The sequence below is a fragment of the Apteryx mantelli genome, chromosome 5 (genome assembly GCF_036417845.1).
Source record: "Apteryx mantelli isolate bAptMan1 chromosome 5, bAptMan1.hap1, whole genome shotgun sequence".
Taxonomy (NCBI): Eukaryota; Metazoa; Chordata; class Aves; order Apterygiformes; family Apterygidae; genus Apteryx; species Apteryx mantelli.
In genome coordinates this window covers 58,057,126-58,078,271 of record NC_089982.1, presented here as the reverse complement: position 1 = coordinate 58,078,271, position 21,146 = coordinate 58,057,126, and the positions used below count along the sequence as shown (strand labels likewise).

At 35.0% G+C, this 21,146-nt stretch overlaps 1 protein-coding gene across 15 annotated transcripts in view; it reads right to left on the bottom strand.

Annotated features, from left to right (window-relative positions):
• FRYL (FRY like transcription coactivator) overlaps positions 1-21,146 on the bottom strand; it is a 179,859-nt gene that overhangs the window by 81,528 nt on the left and 77,185 nt on the right. For all 15 annotated transcript variants that reach the window (XM_067298073.1, XM_067298074.1, XM_067298072.1 and 12 more), the window contains 9 exons: positions 15,080-15,133; positions 10,433-10,572; positions 9,817-9,913; positions 8,271-8,350; positions 7,717-7,797; positions 7,064-7,232; positions 5,875-5,967; positions 3,972-4,070; positions 2,318-2,419 (listed from right to left, as the gene is read on the bottom strand). In XM_067298073.1, the coding sequence (XP_067154174.1) occupies positions 2,318-2,419; positions 3,972-4,070; positions 5,875-5,967; positions 7,064-7,232; positions 7,717-7,797; positions 8,271-8,350; positions 9,817-9,913; positions 10,433-10,572; positions 15,080-15,133 (915 nt within the window). The remainder of the gene's footprint in view (positions 1-2,317; positions 2,420-3,971; positions 4,071-5,874; positions 5,968-7,063; positions 7,233-7,716; positions 7,798-8,270; positions 8,351-9,816; positions 9,914-10,432; positions 10,573-15,079; positions 15,134-21,146) is intronic.

Genomic DNA, 21,146 nt, shown 5'->3' with positions numbered 1-21,146 from the left:
ACTCTTACACCTTACTTATCTGCTATATGAATTGATCCAGATGCAGAGCTATTTAGTCCTTCCTCATAGCAGTAATAACAAGAAAGAAAAGGAAAACCAAGCTGCTTCCTTCAAGGAAGGCTAGGATGTTTTCTACATGAAATATGCCTGTGTGCACTGAGACCAAGTACAAACGGCTTACAAGGGAAATATATATTGCTAGTACTGGGTCTGGGATTCAGAGTACTCTCAGGAGCATTATCAAGCGCAATGTAGCTACAGTTGTTAAATGAAACATCGCACTGAAATACTGCACAGTAGGGTAGGATATGAACGGACTGTGCATCAGTTACCATGCAGTAACCGCCAAGGTGCAGGCTCTCACACCCAGCGAATGGGAAAATTTATTTCTCTACATGGCATTCATTGCTAGGTAAGAGTATGCACCTGGCAGTCATTGCAGAAAAAAATCGAGCCTTATGATCTAGCTTCCCTCCTTGGCAACTTGCTAGTGTCCCTATACTCTTCATAAAACATTCTTCATAGAATATTCCTGTGACAGACTAAGTGCTGTTATTATTTCAATCTTTAATTTGTTTAGTTTTCCCCCCATACAAGAGGGTGGGTGAAACTTTTAAAACAATTCCCAATAACTCTCAAAATTACTTTATTAAAGAACATGAGGGACACTAGAGAGAATGGATTTGGAATTCTTATTACATTTTACATACTTAAATAAGTGCAAATAAAATAATTTTTGTAATTAGGTAACCAGGAGAAAATGAGGAAAGGGAAACCTAATAGACTAAACTCCTGGGAAATTCAGATTTATAAATTCATGAGATTACTTATTATAGAGTGCATGCATTTTAATTAGCACCAACAGGCACAAAGGAACACATTCATTCACAAGAAAGAGGTGGACAGCTGGGACGTAGTTTTAAAGATTAACCTCAACAAAGTTTCTGAACAAGTCAGACATTCCAAAAAAACCATTAATATTTAGTGGGCCAAATTAAACCAATTCATAACATATCCTAAATAACTCATTGATAGCACAGCATCAAAACACTGCAAATTTTAATTGCAGAAATTCATATATTCAATTTCTGCTGAATAGAGCCTTAAGATAAACGTGTTAAGCTGTTAGTGGTTAACAAAACTACATAAAATATAAAATGCATGCTGAGCAACTACCAGTTAAACTCACCGGCATTTATAGTTTTATTACATCCATTATCAGGAATGGATATTATGCCAGAAAAAAAAGCAACTTCTAGAATGTAAGAATTAAAAAAAAAAAAAAGCTCTAAAAACAAAAGCAAAAGAAGCCTTTTAGCTTAGCAAAATAAAAATGAAAACAAAAATCAAGGCAGATACTGCAAAAGAACTGCAAATGTTAGATGAAAAATATACAAAACCCCAACAAGCAACAGAAAAGTGTGAAAGATGTCACGAAAACAAAATGACCCTTAAAAAAAACCCAAAACAATTCAAGCAGCTAAACCTGCTTCCTTTTAACTTCAATCTGGCTTATGTATTTTACTAACAAGCTTTGAAATTGTCACACATACCTAACTGGAATGAACATTGTGAAGGTGGACCAAAGAATTAATTAAAAATATCAAAATCAATACATTAGACAAAATAATGAAATATGTTAATCAAAATTAATGAAAGAAAGTGTGTAACAGTAAATACTACAAGAAATTCACTAAAAAAATCCCTAATTTCCAAGTATCACAATCTCTGCATTTTATCAGTCAGCGAATATTGACTACTGAATCAGCTCATGTTATCAACTGAAGCCAAGAGTTAAAGGGACACTGTAAATTTTATTTGAAAACAATTGTATCACAGGCTACAAAACAACAGTCATAGACATTATTTCTTTTCTGGTCTACTGATTCACTTTCTGTTCCTTTAATAAGCCAACAAGAGATATAAATTTTAGAAATATAAAATCCATTCATTTTCTCAAAAATCATTTTCATGTGAAGAATTACAGTTTGTACTTTCTCTGATTGGCATAAAATAGCGCTTATTAGCAGATACTTCTACAGATTTTACTCAACAGAACTGATGGACAATTCATAGTAGAATTAAAATAATTCCCCCCCAAAGAGAGCCATACCTATTTCCAGCATTACAGAACATCAGAAAAGCTTATACTAGACACAATGGAGACTTACGACATTTGAATATAGAAAAAACGTATTTCACAGTGTCCTTTTAAACAGCCAAATATTTGTTGTTCGTTTGGCACTGGAATGCTGAGAACAGACTGGAATAAACGCTACTGATCTGTGACAGTTCCTGAATCGAAAAGGATTCTTACCTTTAGATGTGACAAACAGTTCTGCAGGAAAACGTGCCAGTTATTTAAAAAAAACTGTTTCTGACTGACACACAACAGGCAGGTGATCAATGGATACAAAGCCTATGAGCAGGGGGGAAAAAGAATAGATCAAATTCCTCTTTGCAGCCCTCGCAAGTCTCCCGCACCGAGAACAAGACACGCAGCTGGTTCTCCAGCGGCCTCCCCCTCTCGCAGCGGCCAGGCCTGTTCGCCAGCTCCAGCGCCGCGGCCGGCAGCCTCTCGCGCGCTAGAACATGCCCACCAGGCACAACTGGCTGCGCGTTGTAAGATGTAATGTGCGTTCTAAGAGCTCATGGTATAAGGCCAGGGCAATGGTACTACGGCATAGCTCGGAGTTCATGTCACAGCAAGCCCTGACCTCAAACAAAGACCATTAAAAGATCGCGCCCCTCTTACGATACTCACTCTCTCCCCGCAATTACCTAATTCAGCTCATGGAGCCTTACACACTGGGAGAGGGAACTGCCTTTAAGAAGAATATTCAGGAACAACATCATCAACTCCATAAAAACTGAGGCAGGCTCTAGGTGGTCAGAAATGTTACTTTTCCTCAAGGTCTACTTTTAATTTGTAATGAAGCGCAATTTAATAACGTCTGTGAACATGCAAACTACGCTGACTTTTCTTTGCTCTTATACCATAATATCTGTTCAAACACTGCCCACTTTTCAACAGAACACATAATGGTGAGTAATACAAAATTTGATTTCAGATTATCTTATTACAGAACAAAATTTAAGAATAAGGACAAACAGGTAAATGATAGTCCTGATATAACAAAGTTTCTGACTTAGTAAATAAAATCACAATGTGAAAACTGGCATCAACTGCTTTACATTCTTGTTACATAGTGTTTAAGCACGTACAGTAACATGGGCTTTATATTCTGACTACCAGAAAACAGAGCTCATGCCTCTATTAGAGTCCCAAATATAAAAGTGAAAAGAAATGATTTTAAACTAACTTGCATTTATTGAATATGCCAATTGTAATGCAAAATTTAGCTCTGTATTTTTGGCAAAGTGAAGCGTATCAACTTGAAACATGGGTGCTGTGGTCACAAAGAACTACCAAATACTGCATTAATAAGAGAATTAAATCCATGCTAAGATGCAGTCTTACGGGAAAAAAAGCCTTAGACTCTAAAGGAGATAATAAAAGATGTTGGAAAAAAAACCAAAATATATGAGCAGGAGAAAACTGGCATAGCAGGGCCATTAAGAGGTTGCTATTATGCTGAAAAAGTGTTCTGTCTGCCACTTCTATCTTATAACTAAACGTAAATTAAACATACAGACTCCCTGAATGTAAATTCTTATTAGAAGAGACATTAGCTAAAATAACTCTGTGCTAAAACCCACTAAAATAATTAAAAACAAGCATCAGTTTCAAGACAATTTCCCAAGGGAGATAACAGAGAGCACAAATCTTGCACAAAGACATGGATCAAAATTAGAGCAAATGCAATATACACAGTGTGAACTTAATGCTAATTGAGCTGAGAAGTCAAGGTTTAAATTCATACTGCTGCTAGCTTTTCTTAGATAAGGCACTAGCTTAAAAGCCTAAAATGAACAAAATGGGTGAAAGTTGTAATATTTCTTTAAAATACCAGTGAGTGCTTCTTTCTGGAACTCAATTCAAAGGTAGTCTGATAAAGCATCTCCACAAAATTTTTCAAACATGGCACATTGACTTCATTTTTAACAGCCTATTAAAAAAAATACACAGACATATGAGTTTAAAGCTTTATACAGAAGGCAGTTAACATATACATTAAGCTCAGGAATTCAAGAATTCAGTATTTAAATTTCACATTAGATAAATAATTATTTTAGTATTTCTGTAGCACATAGAATCCCTCCTTAAAACTTAGTAATTATGTTTTCAGTCAGTTCCTAGATGCCCCCAAATTAGTCCTATTTTTTACTCTTAAGCCATAAGTTGATTGGTACCCTAGCTGCACATGAGAAATTAGTCAGTTGTTGTCAACAACACCATGTTCTTGCTTTTGGATATAGCCCTGGGCTTATAAATCAGCCTTAAAATATTTTACAAATCCAAGTGGAAGTTATCACCCATCATATTTGCAGGGTCCAAGTTAGGCCATATTTTTACACATGAATGACTGAATGGCTAAGCAGGAGAATGACAGCAAAGAAGTCACAACATTGAAACCCATTACCTTAGTTACTAACGCACTCATCCAGAATGTAGAAAATTTAGATACACCTACTTCAAGAAGATTCAAACTTGCATCTCATGTCTTCTAAGAGAATGACTAAACCTCTCAACTATATTTCAATATCTGATGGGGTTCTCATTTTCTATTTAAGAAACTCCATTTGTATGAAATGATTAAAGGTTCAGTGAATCAAAAAGAAAGACCAGGACTCACTAACCAACTGTTTAAAGTGCTGACTCAACCTACACATGTAGGAAGTGCTGCACAAAACAATAGCAAAAAATATTTAATTCACGTACACAAACACACATATTCTGCCCAGCCAACATGCATGCCTCAGTGGTTACTACCAAGTAGTTCCAGTTCCCAAATGCACTACTGCCCAATTAAAACATGCAGTTTTTACTACTTAAATTATGATTTTGTAAACTAATACTATACTTACCTAAATGCTAAGTACTCTCACTATTCACCCCCACTCCAAATGCCAAAAAACTACGGAATTTGAAATGATAAATGAATTTACTTTTTAAAAAGGTTTCTTCACTAGGAAAGAGTAGAAATATGTCCAGCTAAGACCAAGATTTCAGTCAGTAAACAGTTACTATTAACAGCACCTCTCTGTGGTCACACCTTAAGAAAGAGATCATCTCCTTTTTAACCTTGGAACTCTTGAAAAGTTAAGAATACTAAGGAGAGAGAAACGTATCATGGCAGCTCAAGATACAGCTGATAATTTTTAAAGGGAAAGTGGAATTCAGAGATATTCCTCTTCCTTTTCCTACTAGCTTGCTTAAATGGTATCCCTCTCCCACTTGGAGGATCATGTCTAGCAGACAAACAACTCTCTGAATAATTTTTATTTAATTAGCTAAAAAACACATTCTTCCTTCTTGCATAGGAGTTCACACTCTCCCTACCTGAGTGTAAAAATGTTATGTATCTCAGTTTATTCCAGAAAGTACTTAGAGGCTTCTGCTAATGGAGGAAAGTCAGTGGGACCTTTGAATGAACAAATATTTAAAAAAAAAAACAAAAAACCCACACTGGAAAATGTAGTTTTTTAGAGCAAGTATAAGATTACACAGTGCTCTGGTGATAAAAGGTTCTAGAAAATGAATAATGAGAAAAGGCTCTGGAGATAGGTGAGAAACCAGCTAATAAGCAAAGCATACTGACACATTCCCTTCAATAGGTTCATGTAGATGCTTGTAGTTTACTTAATAGTCTCACTGAGTCTGTAAAAATGCAGCATAATGAGGATTAACAGAAGCAATTTCAACAATGAGGGCTAAATTGAAAGGCGGGGAGGAAGAGGGGAAGAACTTACAGCAGCCACAGGGATGAGGATTTCCACAAACAAACCAGCAAGTGCATGTTTTATATCTTTATCTTTTACTTCCAGGAAGTATTGAGCACATTCCTTTGTGATGAAGCATTTAAAAAAAGATTGAGAAAAAAAGAAGAAAGATTAGCAAATGTCACTATGTGATATAAATACTACCAGCACTATCACATTAATTTCTACTTTGAATTTAATAAATACAATGTGTTTAGGTTAGTGTCTTACACTCCTTGACAATAACATCATTACAAAAGATTAAAAACTTTAAATTGTTTCATCTGTAATTAAAAACAAAATTTAGAAGAGAACATTAGCAATACCATGTATCTATTTATTTTCTACTCAGAATATAAAAAGGAAAAAGATACATATTTCTATTCAGATTATTCTGAATTCTCCAAAAATAAGTATTTATCTTATATTGAAGTTACTAGAAAATAATATTTTAAGTGTTTATATACTCATTTTCATTTTCACAGTGACTTTTTAAAATTATCTTGCAAAGAACATTTTAGAGAGAAATGAATACCATAAACGTGGATGTACACTCCACTTCCCCAAAGTGACCACTCTGGAAAAAAATCTAAAGCATCAATGTATGTGTTAAATTTTTCAAGATCTAGATCAATGTAAATGGCTGTTAAAAGTGTCTAATAGAATTTATGACCAAGTTACAATAATTATTGTGAATCAGCTGAGGCACAGTTATACTTTAAGACAATTTTTTTTAAACCACAATGAATAGGAGGAAACTTCAAAGACATTGTATGCATCTCTGAAAATTAACTGAGGTGCTTTTTAAGCAAAATTTTTGGCATCTCAAGCATTTAAAAAGTTAGATAAAGATATATTTTTTTTAACTTACTGCTTTCATAAAACGAGAAAAATTGTTGATTGCTACACATTTTCATTGTCTCAAATAATTTTGCATATTACAGTTTTGGCATATTATTGGGACAACGAAGAACGAGTTCTTGTGCAAAGCACTTGCAGGAATGCAGAGGAACAAATGTTTCCTACCTCTGAGAACTTACGAGCTAAATAGAAAAGGCTGAAGAAGAAGGGTGACACACAAATAGAGTGAGCAACCCATCACAGCCAAGTGTAACTGTAGTTTCATGACTTAAACAACCAGAATGATGCTTATTTTGAGTTCATTATAATATTCATTTACTTGCATGAACTGAAACGATGCTTCAAAATCCTCCACAGGATACATTTTTACTCGAAAGAACTTCATTCCCATAATCAAACTGATGATACTTTGTACTACATGAGGACTCTGTTCTTTTTGTCGCAGTTCCTTTAATTCAGTGACAAACTTCTTCCTAACAGCTTGAAACCTGAATAAGGGATATAGATAGCAAATATTGGTATTTATTAGTTACTTTTATATGATTTCGATAATTCTGAACTGATTTATTTTTTCTGTCAATGTTAACAGCAACCACAGTACAAGAAACACAAATAAGGTGGATTCTAATACCTAGAATCTAGGCATTTAGGAGGGTCTATAATGAATCGCACATTAGAATATACTTGTTAACAGAACAGCAATTATTAAAAGATATCAAGCCTCCTTTTCCTGCATCCCTGCACCACATATCAGGGTTTGGTACTAGAGATTATGTTTTAGATAAAGGAGAACTTTGAACTTTATTTCTTCAAATTATTGTGCTGGAACATAAGGAGGACATGCCACACTACACTTGACATGGGATTAGTTGTTGAGGCCATTAATAAATGATGCTATATTAAATAGCCCTTAAATTTGGAGTTGTTTTTTTCCTCAAATCCAAAAAAAATAAGGTTAGAGATTAAGCTTACTTTGATTGAGCAAGAACCCCTGTCACTTCTGCATACAAGTCTGCAATAATATGCACATTCCCAGTGTTGGTTCCTGAATACCTAAAGGAAAAAAAAGGATGGAGAAGGCTGAGTTAAATACATCTTTATTCCACTACAAGTGTGTGGTCAACTACAAACAAAAAGATGACATTCCATAACAGGGAGGAATGTAATCTTAAAGACAACGGAAATGAACAAAAATGCACCAGTGACATTTGAACTGGTGTAGTTTTATTCATGCGGACTTAAGAGACATTCTGCATAGAAAGTTTACTTCATTCATCTGATCTCAGACAACTTTTCTTACTCTGCCTGGCTATGCAAATCATTCTCTACATGCTAAGCAAAATAAACTCGGTATTATATTCAACACAGCTGTGTTGTTCAGAATATGAGTTTTCAGTTTAAAGATATTAATCACTGCTCATTTACAATATTATCACCAATATGTTGCATGTGAGGCAGAAAGAAGAAAAATCATCACTGGCTGATAACACATATGATATACTTTAAAGTATACAAGTGAAACTTACCCTTCCTTATGTTTAAAGTGCTTAAAAGCCAAGTTTAGAACTTCATGTACTAAAGGATCTGGCACGGGGTGAACAGGTATCTGGAATACAAATATCTTTTTTATATTTATTTATATATTTTTTAATATATGAATAAAGTAAATAAATAGTACCATGATATGCCCTGTAGAAATCTCCCCCTTCAAAGAACAATTTCTTTGTTCGTGTAAGTTATCAATTTAATTCTGTAAGGTATGAACATTTACATAGCCTGAAGATCCAAAAAATTTTAACAACGTTGCATAATGCCAAAAATACTAGTTTCATTTATATGCATCGACATTCTTTTAAACCATTTTGTGTACTGGTTTGAGGGGTTAAAAACAAAACAAAAGAAAATGAAATAAAAATAAAATTAAATAAAATACAATACAATACAGTAATCTAATCATTATGAAGTTGTTATCAAAATTTATCAGACTAGGTTAACTATGCATTTTTCCAGACCTTTTATGTTGTGTGGTCTTACTATTTCGGATTTAACCTCAGCATAATGCATCATGGTATAGAGGAAGATAAAACCAAAAAACCAAAAATGTAGATGAGGTGACTTTCCTCATTTTAGACCTTCTGCAAATGGAAGCAGCCATAAACATATCAACTGCTTCATAACAATAAGTAACAATTTTTTGAGAAACTAAAAGCAAACATCATTTAGAAGCCCATTTTTACTTTTTTTTTTTCCTGAGGTTCTCTTTAGTACCACCACTTTTCTTAGGTTTAAATGAAAACATTTGCTTAAGAATCAAATACATCATTAAAAAAAGCCCACCATATATTACTATTAAGTCATAATATCTTTAAATTTTCAAAGTAATTTAGGAAGGGGCTAGGATAGCTCTACTAAGTATTACTGGTTAAGATTAAAATTTTCATTAGAATATTTTAGAAGAGGAGATTCATGGTTTGGCTACAGAGAATGAAGCACTTATGCTTGGGAATCCATAATTCTTCATAATTCTCTTCTGTGACAAGAAAGCTCTTTACCCAAGAACTTATGGTTACTGGAACAGGCTGTTCATATGCATATTCATACAATGAATATTTCTATACTCATTTAAGAAAAAGATTTTTGTTCCTACACAGGTCATGTACAGGATGACCTCCCTCCAGATGCTCTGGTGCACATTACAAAAAAGGCAGGTGATACCTCTGCACACTCTCAAACCAGTTCCCAAGAATTAAACAATAATGGGGCTCTTTTAATTAGACAAAAGGTGCTTATCATAAATGAAGTATTATTTCATACAGTTCTGCTTTTTGCATTAAATCAGCAGCTTTGGCTTAGTGGATCCAAGATATGTGAATTGAGAGAGTATAGGAGATAGGCATGTAAACAAAAGACAGGCCAAAGGCCTTATGCAGCTGTGAGAATAACTACAGCCTTACATGTGTTCATCATATGTAGGTTCCAGTTTTGCATATACAAATTTAAAGGTGATGACTGAAACTAGTATTTAAATGCAAAAGATATTAAAAAAAAAAAAGCCAAAGCAAAAGATCTTACCTGTTTTAGAACCTCTATTAAAACTAAACAAAAAATGAAATCTACAGCTAAGTCCCTCCTTTCAAGTAGATAATCTCTTTCACGTTGTTGGTCATCCCTAAAATAAGAAATCAAAAACACACGTATCATACATAAGACTGAATACAAATACTGCAGAGAAGGATTACATGTATCTTTCCTGCAAGCATAGTTGTACGTGTATCTAAACGCACAGTTAGAAAAACTTTTGGGTTTGGTGTGGAACAGGATGTTTTTCTACGTTCTTCTCAAAGAAACAGGCAATATTCCCCATTTTTTTCTTTACTGGGTTGACATCTTGCCCCCTCCTGAAAAGACCTGCCAACAACCAAAACAATTCCAAAAGGGAACAAACTAACTTGGAATTAGCAGGGTCCAACTTTCCTCTTTATGTCAAGCACAAAGTCATTAAGTCTACTCCACGCACATCTTTCATGCAAGTTAAATGCAAGATCTCAGAAAAACTCATCTTCTTCCTCCAGATTTAGGAAATGACAAACCAAAATACAAAACACTTGTCTGAAAAGCACAAAGTACACCTACATTTTCTTACAGAAAGCACATAAAGTCAAGCAGACTTCTGCAAGGAAACTCTCACCCCTTCGATTTTGTGCTAGAACGAGGTCTATATTCATAAGATTCATCTTCTGTTCCATTTTGACGCCTGTACCAGTCAAACAAGGTGCGTAATAAGGAGGGGAGACAGTGCTCTGCTACTGAGCTCATAGAGCTTATCAACTGCAAAAATTAAGAGAAATAGTTTAGCGTGATAACTCTATCTAAAAATCCTATACTTTAATTGTTCTTTAAGATCAGTTTTAACATTATTTTACAAAGTGGCAATCTAACACATCATGTTCATCTAGGAGAATTATCGTAAATATGACACTCAATTATTATAACAAATTTAAGTAGACAATGTTTTGAAGCTCATGGGGGTTGACAAAATCCTAAATTCATACAGGCAACCTGTATAAAACCATTGAGAAGACAATAGGTATTTTAGGATGTCCCTGAATGTTGCCATATGTATCTTTGAAGTATATGTACTTTTACATTACAGAAGACAGACAAGTGAGAACCCTCCTAAACTGAGCAAGGATATAACCCTCCTAAGCATGCTTCTTGGCTATCTTACAAAAAAAATTATTATTTTTTTATATTTTACTCTACATTTACTACTTTTGACCTTCTAACTCTCAAGGTATATTCATTTTCAACATAACTCCCCTATATAATGTTTTTTTTCAGAAAAGTGGTAGGAGCCATAAACATACCAGTGAAACAGTGTCAGCAGAAACCATAATAAAAGGGCAACCTTAATATGATATTAATTCTCTAGGCTTCCTTTAACTCAAACTTTTAAGAGCTCATCAGTACCCAAGCTTGGAGAAGAGAAGAATGGCTAGAGAAAGCCAGCACAAAGCAGCTACAAACGCCTTGCCAGAAGGTGGTAGGTAGCTAGTCAATCCCCAAAGCGCTGGCTGGGAAGGGAGAGTTACCACACTGCTCACAGATGCCACACATTACCTCTTGTATCTTTCAAGAACAAGGTTTCAACAGAAGGCATCCTCAGAGCATAATGTATCTGTCATACACTACTCACCACTCCAGAAAACAAAGATAAAGTCAATGTCATTATTTCTTTGTCCTCATTTGAGGCATTTCATTTGGGGGGGGGGGGTGTTAGGGCACAGAGGCGTTTTTTTCAACCGTAATGAAACCTCAAAAGGATCTCTTTCAGTTATAAGAATACTTTAGTCAACTTGTTAACCCATTAGCCATTCAAGTCACAAGAATTAAGTAGCATTTTTGGCCATAAGAAAAATCCATGAATTAAGCAAACAAGTGGAAAAAACTTCCTGAAAATAAGTAAAATCATATTCTTATAAAGAAAAGCTTGTAAAGCTTATAAAGTGTTACATCCTAGTGTACAGTACAATCTACATATATTCAAAATCTGAAGAGGAACTAGGTTTCATTAAAACACTTTGATTAGAATGAGATTAGATAAAGGAGGAGGTGAGAGTGTAGACAGCACTATTCACACAACAACCTACTAGTCTGAGCACTGGGAATCCTAAATTCCTGTTCCCATTTTATGGGCATTTATCCAATAATTCACTTATGTAAACTATATAAAGAGCTTCTGGAAGCAGAAGCTATGATTCTCTCCCCTGAGAAAATCTTTTGTCACTAAAAAGTCTTCTCTCTCAGGATTCACATCACCTGATAAAAGACAGGCATTTCTGATTTTGCCTTAATTCACCTAGATCAAAGTGAGTTTACGCTCATCTCTGCACAGCAAATATTTACAAGTATTTGTTATTATGTTGTGTGGTTTGGATATTGTGAATACATACATTTGTGTTTGTATTTTATCTTAACCTAGCTTTAAAGTGTGCTTAAGGTACCCTGCTATTGCTAAAATGGTAAAACAGGAAACTACTGGCATTATAAAGCATTTTATTCTCAAAATTAAAAATCAGGTCTATGTTAGAATTATTTATTTCCTGACAAGTTTTTGCATCTTTAACATTTTAATGAAAAGGCACTGCAATTAGCACGAAGATGAAATCTTTGTTCATACAATATAGCTGCTAACTTGTAAGAACATGACTTTGCAGAAATACAACAGCAGATAATGAGCTATATGATTATTCTTTTTATTTAAAATAATCATCACACTGTTTGAATACTAAATTTAACATTGTATCTTATATAAAAATTGTAGGGAAAAAACAATTTATTTTAGGGTTAAATCGTACCTAGGTTGAAAGCAGCAATCTAGAGAAATAAAGACAGATACCATAACCCCGAAGAGGACAGGACAGGACAAGTCAGTGTGACATGTGCTTACTTTCTTCAGAATGAAATGGCAAGATGTGCGCCAATCTTTTAAAAGCCATAACACGTTGTTAATAGCAGCACTTAACATATCCAATAGTACATTAAGATGAAAGAAGGGAAGGAGAGAGAGAAGCAGAATTATAATAAGATGCTAGAGCCCAAATTCCAGCTATGTCCAAAATCCTGATCCTGAAAACATCGCTGAAATCGTACCTAATCATGAACATGCCTGAACCCTAGAAACACACGTGTTTTCAGTGAAGTTCCCAAGATGGCTAAGATATGCTTCCGTATGATCATAAAGTTTTTGGTTCCATAGGACAAGAGTAGGAAATTGCTAATTAGAATCTGACAACGAACCAAAGAAGAAAAATACAAGCTATTTCAGTTTCAAGCTGAACAAGCAAAAATATTTTAAGGAATGCAGTATATGCTTTACAAAAATTCCTCTCCAGTAGCTTCTTAGTTCTCTGGGAATGATAAAGGGAAAATGTTGGTATGAAAATGCTACCATTACTAACAGTTTAGAAATGAGTCAACATAAAAATTTTCCTCTCATTTTCCTAAGTTTCATTTTTTTAGCTAAATTTACATTTTTTGTTCCAATTAAAACCCTGATGACAAATAAAAGAATAATATTATCTGAAAATTTAAAACTATTTGTTTTCCACGCTAGAATCTGAAATGATCCTCTTGGTCTAGTTATGCTTCAAACAGAAATGTATTACACTCCCTTTAAATAGCTGTTTTATTTTTTCATAATAGATCAGACAACACTATGCGCCTACCTTCTCCATCCCCCTCCTCCTCCTCCCTCACTAAGCTGAGGGAACGACTGTCAACTAGATATCATCTTGCTCAGAGTCCCTGTTGTGTTTCAACCATTCATTTCTTATTCACACAGTACACTTACTAGCTCAGACACCACACCAGCACAGCTAAAGCCTCTTTTTAGACTCCTAAAATCCTACCGATACACAAAGATCTCTGGATGAACAAGTCTGGCTCAGCAACAGCTCTAGCTTCTGTGCTGTGCGTCATTGGGTGCTACAGCCCTGCATTCTGGATCCTCAGCTCTCTTGTATTTTGCTCATCTCTCTTTACTTTCCAATCTCCTGCACTGCTAGAGTATCTTAACATGGGTTTCAGACACCTAGCAATGAACAGAGAGAAACAATCATAATTCTAGTTAATACCAGTGATTAATAAAAACATCTTTAACTGGGAAACAATTAGCAAGAGATGTTTTCAGTGGAAAAATCAGTAATAATCCTGATTTACAGCTTTCCTTAGATCATCCATATTATTTTGCTTTTGGTCAGCTGTAAAAGAAAATTCTATATCTGTCAAAGAATTTATGTCACATCCCCCCCCAACCCATCTTCCTTGTTTGCCAGTAAACTTTCATTTGGGAGATACTGTGCTTACAGCAGGCGAGATAAATCCTCAAAAGGTTGTGGAGTCTGGGGTTGGGGGGGGGAGGGGATGGAATTCTACATCAAATATTATTTGCTATTTTTTGCTTCTCTTTTGGCAGGAAGAGAAAGAAAAAGGTACACGGATGGCTCTTAATTATAAAGTATGGGCAGGTCCACAGATTTCACTGCAATGTCTAATACCTATATCAGAGGAGTAATGGGCAGCATGAAACAAAAATCAAATTACAGAATACGAAGAATGCTCTGCCTCATACAATCAGATGTTATCCATAAGAGCTAAGAATAGAGACAGGCAGCCAACAGTGCTCCATGTGAATGCTGCCACACCCTTGCAAGGAAGCAGTTATGGCACAAAAACCTACCTGTATTATGACAGAATTAGAAATAATAAAGAAAGAGGCATGAATAAATTGAGCACAGAGTAATTCTAGTTGTATTTCAGGTGCACTAAGTGAAACGTAATAGCTTTACATTGAGACTAGATACTGAGCAAAGCACAAAGTAGCATTTGAAATCTACCTTATGCTTTCTACTGTCAGATCAAAAAGTTCTCAGTAAATATCGTGTTACTGAAATTAACACTACTTCCCTATAAAAGGGGAACCCAGAAACACTGAAATCTTAAATGATATAGACCAAAGTTACACAAAGCCTGTAACAAGAACAGAAATAGAGAAACTGAATCTTCTTCTTCCTTGCCATATTTCAACATCTTTCCTCCCAGCAGCTTTCACCGCCACCTTCAAAAAAATCAGCCTAGCCTAGTAGTACTATGACATTTTCCAATGGAAAATAAGGCCAAATTTTGTTACAACTCTGGTAACTAACATTCAAGGTCTGAATCATCTAAAGTGGAATGAGACGTTTTAAGTCATCACAACAGTGGAGCCACTGTCCTGCAAAAACAGAGGCCACCTTAATCCAGTAAAAACTGCCTTCAATTACGTATCTCCTACCTGATCAAACTGAAGATCTTCACCTCTTTGAAGAGATCTGGACAGGAGCTTTTCCTGGAAAAAAAATAAAGAGAAACATGAATTTTGTACTGCAAACAACTGTTATCTAACAAAGATAGATTCCTTCTTTTCCAGTTATATTACAAATCACAAATAAATAATGCTCTAATGTTAATAAATACATTATTTTCCAGCTAAAATTATTTCTGAAGTAGTGAAGTATACTCACAAAAAAAGAAGAACACAGACTTAAAATTAATTTGGTAGCTTACCAGTAAAAATACTAAAGTCTATCAAACAGAAAAACCGAAACACTTTTCGCAAACATCAGGGCCCAAAGCAATATGCATACTGTGGCTCAACAGGGACAGCTGGCAATGTGTGCCAAACTGAATGTAGAAGGAAAACCATTTCCTATTAGAATGAGCAAGCGTCCTCATGTTCAGGCAGTTACATAGTAACCTACAAGAATGAGATTTAAAAATGCTTTCCACAATGGCAAAGAAAAATGTTCAGTCCATTTCCAGTCTGCTCTTCCCATGGACTGCAAATGAAAATTAACTAGAAAACTAAGTGCAATAAAAGGAAAATATCGATAACTTGTTTTACATTTGAAATAACTTCATAAGGTACAGAAATACGCAATATTACTAAAAGTTACATTATTACAGTTTTTCATTGTTATCACTACCATAAAACATACTGTTCTCTTTAGAGCAAAATCAATTGTATTCATGAGAAAGTGATTTAGCGAGAAACATTAAGAAAATAAAGCACTCATGAACTGTAATTGGTAATTCTTACCAAATGCTGTTGGGAGTACCAAACTACACAGTTCTAAGAATAAAATTTTTAAGCCTCTTACTAGGGTATCCTGTAAAGTAAAAAAGACAAAGTCCCATGTACTGGCTCCAATGGCCAATGATTTGCAAGTCAACTTGCTAAACCATAAGTCAAGTGCCATAATTACAGCTTTAAATACATACTAAAAAGCAATGACATAAAAAGACATGAGGAGCATTTCCTGCCACTTAAAGAAATGTTAAACTATTTTTCATTTAATTATAAATAAATTAAAAAATGCTACTTTTGACAAGAGCAGAAAAGGTACTCAAGCTAAGGAGTTAACAGCTCACACTACATTGCAGTAAGCAAACACAGAGCTGCTCTTACGCAGCAAGTTACGTAAAGTAGTAAGCTGGAAGAGCTGTTAACTTGCTTAGTCTAGGATGTAAAAAGGAGTATGTGCTGACAGCAGAGAGCCAGTACGATCTCTACAGACTGTGTCTCAGTTAACACAAAATAACTGCTCAGTAGTTTAGCATTAGACAACACCCACTTTGTCCTGTTGTTGACGGAAATTTTAAAAGTCGGTATTGCTTGGCATGTAACACTTGCAAGACTTGGAGGCAAGACAGACTGCACATTGAACAGACACATACTGCGATTGTGTGTACAAAGTCCAAGATTCAAACTGGCAGCTTATTTTAGCACGTTCTAATCGTCATCTTGAAAGTAAGGGACAGCTTCTGGCACCTTCTGCCATGAGTGCAGCTGTATTTGGTGTTAGAAAGACACCTTCTCTTGCAGCTCTCTGAGAACTCACATTCAGCGTTCTCCAGGCAAAAAGCATTGGCTTATTCTATTCTACACAGCGTTACATGAAAAAGCACAACATGAAAACATTTAGGTACCAATTCACAATTCAGATCATTTTTACTTTCTGTAATCCAAAGAAACAAAATGCTTTTACATACACTTTCAGAATGTTAAAAAAAAAAAAGTCTCAGGAAAATGCATTTAATACTCTACAATAGCGTCGTTTGTTCCTCAACGGACGTATCAGGTAGTGTTCTTTCACTGTACTCAAAAGCAAGGGAAGGAAAGGTTTCAGGTACTGGCAAGTAAACAGGTTTTTGAGTCTTAAAAACTCATATAATTTGATGTTTTCAGTCTGTTCAGGATATTGTTATAAAATTTTACATTTTGCAGCAGATACTAAAAGTTTCAAAAAGTACTTGCAAATTATAATTCCTTCCTTTTTTGCTTCACGGAAATTTTTGCTATAGGTGAATTCATGTTATCTGTACGTGCTTTTAGATAAACTGCACAAATAATCATAATCTTATCTCCAAAGAAGAAACATGAGAAACGGTCCGCCCTATATAAATATTGTAAATTGCTGAACAAGCTGAAGAAAAATCAACTAGAAAACTATTTCCTAGAAGAGAGACAAGCAACTTTCCTGTAAGACAAAACAGTAAAGGGGAGGTTCCTTAAACATCCTCATGACACAGCGCCTTAACAAGCTATTTTTTCACCATGGTTCTACAAAATTATTATATATGTGAACAAATCAGTAAAATCAGTGTTTTACTATATCCATTGTATGGGTCTAAAAACAGAAGCACCTAAACAAAAAGTGGCTAACATCACAGAAAAGTGAAATGACTGAGAAGTTTATATATAAAGAAGTTGAAAGCCATGAAAGACAGATAGCAAACACAACTATTTTCAAGAAAATTCTGGAAGCTCGGCTTCTTATGTTCATTCACATTCTATACCAGTGGAGACATTTTAGTACAGCAAATGAGGATGCAATTGCTCAGATTTTTAATATTGGAAAGAATGAAGACCTTACAAGTCTACAAAACTGTGTATTTTCTCACTGCAGTAAAATCTCACTGCTAAAAGGTAAATATCACCACAGTTAATATAATGCCTACTAAACAATATTCTTCAACCTGGTCACAGGTTTAGCAAAGCCTCTGAACTATTCGTATGGCTTTAAAATTTATTTTCATTTGATATATTTTTCTAACACTGCTTTGTCATTGTCCCAGCTGGCTCATATGATTTACAATAACCTATCCAACAGCACAAAGTAAAGGTCTGGAAACCTTCACTGAATTAATAATTTATTTTCCTGGCTTCCTGCAAGTTCAGAGAGAGATGGAAATAATAGATCTACATTTATCTTCTACAAGTTAAATGAAAGAAACACTATTGAATTAAACAAAGAGCAGCTTGCATCCACTGTATAAAGCAGAAATGTCAACATATGCCGGGCAGCAGAGAGCAGGATGTAGACGTACGTGCACTAAGCAAACAACCGCAGCAGCGGAAGATGGCACCACCCATTGGCCCACCTCCAGCATTCATCCCCCCCAGCCTCTGCGAGGGAGCCACTACACCTCAGCGTGGCTGAGCTGCTCAGGTGAGCACAGCAGAACTAACCCTCACTTCTGTGCTGTCACTTGAAAAAGCTACAAGTAACAAGACAAACAAGTGATCCTGCCCTGCACGCACCTCCTCCCTGTCTCCAGCAGCCCGAACGCTGAGCAGCGTGCTCTCCTGTAGGTCCGAGGGGTGTATAACAAACAGAGAGGTGACGTGTTAAATTTTATAAGTTTTAGACAAGCTTTGGAAAGCACCTAGGCAAGACTTCCACAAGCATCCAGGGTCAGTTTTAGCAGCGTTAGTGCTTAGTTTCTCCATGAAAGCGGTAAGTTTGCTAGTACTGGCATCAGGCTTAAATACTTTTGCTGTTTTGACTTACACGTGACTAACTATAATTTACTAAATTAGCAGCTTACCAAGTTAACCACTGCTAGCAACTGCCTACCTTTACATTCAGCCTGACAAAACACAAGGTAACAGAACTTATCGCTTATCCTTGTCACTGATGCGTTTTGTTTTGCGTTTGGGGAAGGCCAAAATCAGGCACACAATCGCACTTGCTCAGCTGAGGGACAGTATCTTAAGCTACCGTAACTCAAATTGTGCCTGAGCTCTTTTTCCTTTAAAATGATATACTACTACAAAAGACTTAGGACAATTGATTTAAAAAAAAAAAAAAAGAGAGAGAGGTGTTTTTAACTTAACATCAGACTGCTAACTAAAAAGATGACATTCGCTCCAGTGGCTATGCTTGCTACTTAAATCACGTATTCGAAGTTACTGCGCTCCGATAAGCTTTTTCTCTGGAAACTCTGAGGTGTGACTGTACTAAAATTTTGCAAGCAGAGAATTCTTAATTAAATGTTCAGGAAACTACTTAGTTACTCACTAAGTATCTTAAGTAAATTTACAGCCAGAGAAATCACTAATTACTTTTTTAAGACCACAAATCAGTTGCTCCCATATGAAAGCAATACATTTGGCAGAAATACTACCTTACAAAAGAAAAAAAAATAATAATAATAAAAAATATATATATGTGTGTGTATCACTGTCTTGATCTGAAGAAGTTACCACTTCCTATGCAGTTTGCTCTGCTGCTGGCCTGTTTATCTTCGAATTTTAAAAACAGTGTCTAGTTCCTAAATTTAATTGGTCCGGCTCCAAATTCTATCCAACAGCTTTTGACCTAGCTTCATCTAAGACATTAAAGATGTATGCAACACTATACATATTCTCCACAAACTCTATTATTTGTAGCCAAGTCATCTGACAAAATCAAATTAAACTAAAATGATCAAGGGTTTTTGTCTCTTCCTTGTAAAGCCTTTTCTCCATTTTCAGTCTAAATCTTTCTTGTGCCCCTTCAGCCTTTTAGCATTATTTTTAAAATGTCAAACACCAGAACTAAATATTTAGTAGGTCTATCAAATATAATGTAGAAAACTAAAGCCTTTTCAGTCCTTCCTTTCATTCAGACACCTACGGATTCCCTTCCACCACTTTGTATCATATAGGCTTAAGCTGTTTTGCTTTTCCATAGCTTCTAACATCTATTTTAAATTTCTGTTTTTCTATATAGCCTTTTCTTCCAGTCCATGTAAAAATAAGGAATGCTGACTATATATGTAAATTTTACAACTGACTGCATTAAAATACATTTTGTTTAAAGAAATTCAACTTGACAAATGATCTCAGATAGAACTGTTATACAGAATAATTTTACAAATGACTATTCTATCAAATTTTTATCATTTCATATTTTATCTGAATGAATTTTATACACATTGTATACAGGTATGCACAATATCAATTTTACAATCTTTCATTGATAAGATCTTGATTAATGTAGATTTTATGCAATCATCTTGGAACCTCACTAAACAATGCTTTTGAGTATCAGTCATCTTGGAAATGTGCATTATTTCATTAGTAATATAGATTTGCTAATCATTAATCTGTTAAGATGTTTTTATTTTATGTGAATAATATATGTTAAAATATTTGTTTAAATATCAGTTAACAGTGTAGAGAATGGACAGAGTCTGGGTTTGCTGTTAGAGTATTTAATCCAGTCTATGGACAAGTTTTGCAGTACTGGTAAACTCCAGGGCTACTATATTTACCTTGCTATCAGTATTTGAGTTAGGAGATCCAAGCCAGCTATGACTATGGGAAAAGCCCTTTTCAGTCCATTTGAATTAAAGATGGTACAGTCTTTGTCATTCTGACCAAAAGCTCTCCTCCTTGGTATGTTTAATAGAAGAATAGAAAAAGAGGGCACCAAAAGAGTAGCATTCATGTAAGTATTCGAATGATATTCAGTACAGTAATCTATCTTTTCATCTACAGTGTCATGACCCCTACATTTCTCTTCTCGTTTCTTAGTGATGTCAGCCTTGACTGTTTTCATACCTATTTTCCCATAAACATTTCTGAGCTTTCTTATTAAACTCTCCTCAATACCTACCTGTTTATGATGTCTACAAGGACATAGTCAAGTAAAGTTTAAACTGTAGGCTTGCCTAGTACATACATACAATGTATACCTAAGCGGGTGTGTAATGTTTCCTTTTCTTCAGCCTTCAATCTACTAATGGTCTTAGCTGAAGATGTGTCAATCAGTGACACCACAATAGATATTTAGTCCCTTTTTTCTGTACTTTTAGACAGTTTCTTACAGAACTTTTCATGAATTGCTAAAATTGGGGTCCAGATGTTCATATGGTCCTTTTTCTTTATAGGATCATTCACAGTAATAAGATACGCTTCTCCAAGCAACAGTTACAAGCAAAAGCCTTTTAATTTATTCAGCTTTTAAGTTATTATTTCAAATTATTATTTTTTTGCCTGTGACAAAAAGCTGTTAATATTAAGATTTCAAGAC